Source organism: Plodia interpunctella, chromosome 1, assembly GCF_027563975.2.
Source record: "Plodia interpunctella isolate USDA-ARS_2022_Savannah chromosome 1, ilPloInte3.2, whole genome shotgun sequence".
Lineage (NCBI taxonomy): Eukaryota > Metazoa > Arthropoda > Insecta > Lepidoptera > Pyralidae > Plodia > Plodia interpunctella.
In genome coordinates, this window is record NC_071294.1 from 1259118 (window position 1) to 1263311 (window position 4194).

The window sequence follows — 4194 nt, forward strand, 5'->3', positions numbered from 1 at the left end:
TAGACTAGTCTAAAATAAATGTTTTGTCATTACCACACCGCCATCAATATTAGTTTTTCAGTTGAAAGAACTCATACGTTTTTCGCATTCGTAGGTACTTGCGGGATTAACGAGTCACAATAGTATAAAAAAAAAAACAAATAAAAAAACATATTTTATTGTATCACTCACACAAGCATGCAAATTCAGTTGTAAGTACATGAAATTGCTAATGGACGATTGTAATTAATAAATACTCACTCGACAATATTACAACCATAAATTACAACTACCTTCAAAGCGTTAATTTACAAATACATTTCAAGATAAACTCAGTCAATCAAGAATCATTGCAATACTATTAAAATTTTAATTAATTCTTATGACATCAACTGAATTTAGTACTTTAGCAGTATAAAAGTTATCATAATTCCATTCTACGACACCTCAATGTGGTTATATTATTGATATAAAAAGATAAAAACATTAATTTAAATTTAAATAACCCCCAAATCCCGCCCGCGACACCTCGCTTGCAGCCAATGGCTATTAAACACTGATTCCTGCGCGCGCACTACTAATCTAGTTTTTCATTATTGTATTCATGTCAATCTACCAATTCGTGTTAAAAACCAAGAATATACTTATCTAATTTTTAACTCAAAATATTTTATTTCAATCTATAAGTCCGTAATGAACACAGTGTATAATCAAAACACTAAGGACCTGTTTCACAGCTTGCTGATAAAATATATGTTAGATATAACATAACAAACACAAATGTTGGATTGGATAGGGCTAACTGGCCAATCACATCCGGCAGATTTATCTAGAAGTTAGTTCATCTGTTAGATTACGAGCTTACGATTTATCAGATAGTGATAAAGCAGGCTCTAAGAATTATCACTGTAATTATGAGTAAGTATGTAAGGTTAAGTTTATTTTTGTCAATAAGTGATGTATATCCACGGATTTAATAAGTACTTCGTATAACAGTACCTACTAATTCCATGTGTATATCATCCTAATTGAATAAAGAATTTTGAATTTGAAAAAAATACACTGGTAAGTAGGCAATTATTAATACACGAGGCGAAATTCAATAATTATGGAAAAAAAAAACAGTACAAGTATATACTTCGACTAATAAGTAGGGAAATACACAATGGAGTGGTGTTATTTCATAAGAAACCGTTCGTTTACACAACATTGTAGCGCTATGAGGCAGATGTACACAAAACAATGCAACAATCTCATACATTCTTCAATCGTCCATTGCCTACACATTTCGACGACAAATAACTCTAATGCCTGATATTTTTGATACATTTCAAAATATCTTTTATTTGTATAAAATTATGGAATAACCACAAAAAAAATCATTGCAATGGTGATATTACTGAACTTCAGCAAACCTTCCGCCTGATTTATTCATAACTGTATGCACATTCAACGATTTGATAATTTTAAATCACGAATATCAATACTTGTCTCCCATAGAGAATAAAATATCAAAGGCTAATTTCTATAACATTCATCTTAAAATTTATGCTTCAACACTTTGTTACATTTTTACATTCGATTTTATAACCAAACCCATTTGTTCCATCCAACCATTACTATTTCAAGGAAAGAAAAGATACTATTATTATGATATACTAATTCAGTACAACACTAGATATTTGTTGCCAAAACCACAAATTCAAGAATTAATATTACACTTAGCTAACATCATCTTCAGATGTGCTATTTCTTCATCCTTCGCAGCCAGCTCATCTCTCAACACCTTGATCGTGTCATCCTTATTCACCGAGAGAAGCTGCAATTCGTCCAACAATTGATTCGTGTCAAGTCTCTTGCTTGGTCGCCTCTGGACCAGTTTGCCGATGATGTGGGCTATCTTCGGGTAGTTGGCAGTGAGGTTAGCTGGTATCTGACCTTTCCGGAGTGCCTCTATGGTCTTCACCCGCTCCATGTCTGTGCTGAAGGGTTGGACCATCTCGAGGAGTATGATTCCGAGGCTGTACATGTCGCTCTGCAAGTTAGAAAAAATATATATATATAGGAACAAATCACACAGATTGAGTTAGCCCCAAAGTAAATTAGAAACTTGTGTTATAGGTATAGATGTATTAAATATGGGATACTAACTCGAACGATACTATATGTGGTCGTCCAAACCAAAAGGCATCTCATGGCGCCCGGAATTTACGCCATTATTGCCGTTGTTTTGAGCCTGGCCCTTGGCTCTTAAGCCAACCGCCATAAGGTCCCTTTTGATTTGGATGACCACAAATGGTTTCCAAATGGCTGAACACATGTTTTGCAAAGATAACCAAGAACACTTTCAAATAAAAAAAAATATAGTTATGGGTTACTAACTCAACGATACTGTATTCTATAACATATACATATAGGTGAACATACAAGAGCCAGGTCAATCTGAAAAAGATAATTTCCCATGTTGCCCTGACCGGGGATCGAACCCGGGACCTCTAGTGTAGCAGTACGGCTTGATGACCATTAGGCCACGGAGGTCGTCAAGAAAAGTCGTCTAGAAAAAAAAATTGTTACAATAAAACCCTGGCTGTATATTAGTAGGTACATCAGGCGGCAAAATGCGATGATGATGTAAAGAAAATTACTGATAAAAACTGAAAAAGATTGGCCCAAGACAGTGAGAGTTGGAGTAGGCGGAAAGAGGCCTAGACCCAGCGGTTGGTTATGGAGGGTTAAAGATGATAATGAATTCAAAACTGCCTAATTTTTAGGGAAATTGTGACTTACGAAAGTCATTAGTCTATGCATTTGCATCAAGTATATACCTACCAACCATACCAACTATATACCTACTTTAATAGTATCAGCTAGGCTTTAAGAGCTTCTTCAATATAAGCATTTCTAGTATTTCATCATTTATCACTAAATGTTAAGAAAATCGATAGATGCCTAACAAGATATTAATTCTCATCTGTCAAACTAATCCTTTTCATAAACATATATAGCTGTTGCTCCAACTTCGACGGGTATGTTTACACAGGCTTTCGCATTTATAATATATGTAACAACAATGGAAGTATGTAAGGACAACTATTATTTTAAAAAATGCTTTTCCCCTACCTTTGGATTGCACTGGCCATCAAGCTGTTCAGGGGCCGCGTAGAACTGCGTCCCCAAAGCCACGCCCCTGTGGGACTGCTGCAGCGGACACGCCAGCCCAAAATCCCCGAGCAACACCCTCACTTCACTGTCACTCTTCTCCACAAACACATTACTGGGCTTCACATCATGGTGGATCACTCCCCGAGAGTGGATGTAGTTCAAACCACGCACCAACTGTGTGAACATATCCATGATCTTGTCAATATGTGTCCAAGAAACTGGATAGTTTATGTCCGGAGAGTAATGACAGTCCAAACTATCAGTGGAGAAGTCTTCGGAATTCTTCCTTGTCCCCACCAATAAGTGGTTCCTCTTGTCCAACCATTGCTTCAAAGTCTGTTGGCAGTAAGTCATCTGGATATACAAAGTAGCCCATTTCAAATTCACTCTTGAGCAATTCTCAAACTCTTCGCTCGAAAGCAACTTGCAAACCGCATTTTCTTCATCAGATTCTGTATCTGACTCGTCAAATATTTCGTCAGAACTATCTTCTTTTTCAAAACTGCTGGAGTTTTTGAAGGATATTACAAAATCAGACATGCTAGTTTGTTTGGTCAAGTCTTTAGAATTGTGCGTTTTGAAGGAGAAGTCACCAATACTTGTGGCAAAAATGTGTGTGAACAAGCTGTTACTAATTGAAATTATGTTTTCAGGTCGCATAAAAGTAAACAACGCGCAAGTGATCACCCACAACATCCCAGCGACGAACGGTGTCATCCACGCGATCGACAACATCCTTTAACCAATCAATGCACTCAGATCCTCCCGCCAATTAGCTTCAGTGAAGCTATTTTCGTTGCTATAGTCCGGTCGCTTAGACTAGATAGTGTCGCTGTGTCTCCACTTCGCACGGTCGTCGGCATGCGAAGCGGAGACGAAAATGTATAAAAGCGGACCCTGGGCTCCGACGCTCAATGAAGAAGCTACCGGGAAAACGTTCAGATGAGAGAGTGTGTCGCTGTGTACAGTCAACAGCACATCAAGTTACCCTGCATGAAATTCTACGGCGCGGTAATGGGGGCGAGTTTGCAATTATTTTAGTAGGTTGATGTG

At 37.4% G+C, this 4194-nt stretch overlaps 1 protein-coding gene across 1 annotated transcript; it reads right to left on the reverse strand.

Moving 5' to 3' along the window:
* Positions 1–143: 143 nt before the first annotated feature.
* On the reverse strand, positions 144–3722 carry LOC128682003 (eukaryotic translation initiation factor 2-alpha kinase 1-like). Its single transcript, XM_053766469.2, has 2 exons — positions 3100–3722; positions 144–2014 (listed from the first exon to the last, which is right to left on the reverse strand). The coding sequence occupies exons 1-2, from the start codon at positions 3679–3681 to the stop codon at positions 1682–1684; spliced, it is 915 nt and encodes a 304-aa protein (XP_053622444.2). The 5' UTR covers positions 3682–3722; the 3' UTR covers positions 144–1681.
* Between the last annotated feature and the right edge of the window lie 472 nt (positions 3723–4194).

Bases quoted from the DNA above. Each gene is read 5' to 3' on its own strand.
- LOC128682003 (XM_053766469.2), bottom strand. From the start codon at position 3,681: ATGTCTGATTTTGTAATATCCTTCAAAAACTCCAGCAGTTTTGAAAAA. The intron at 2,015-3,099 runs GTAGGGGAAAAG...TCTAACTTGCAG, and splicing joins ATGGCCAGTGCAATCCAAAG to AGCGACATGTACAGCCTCGG.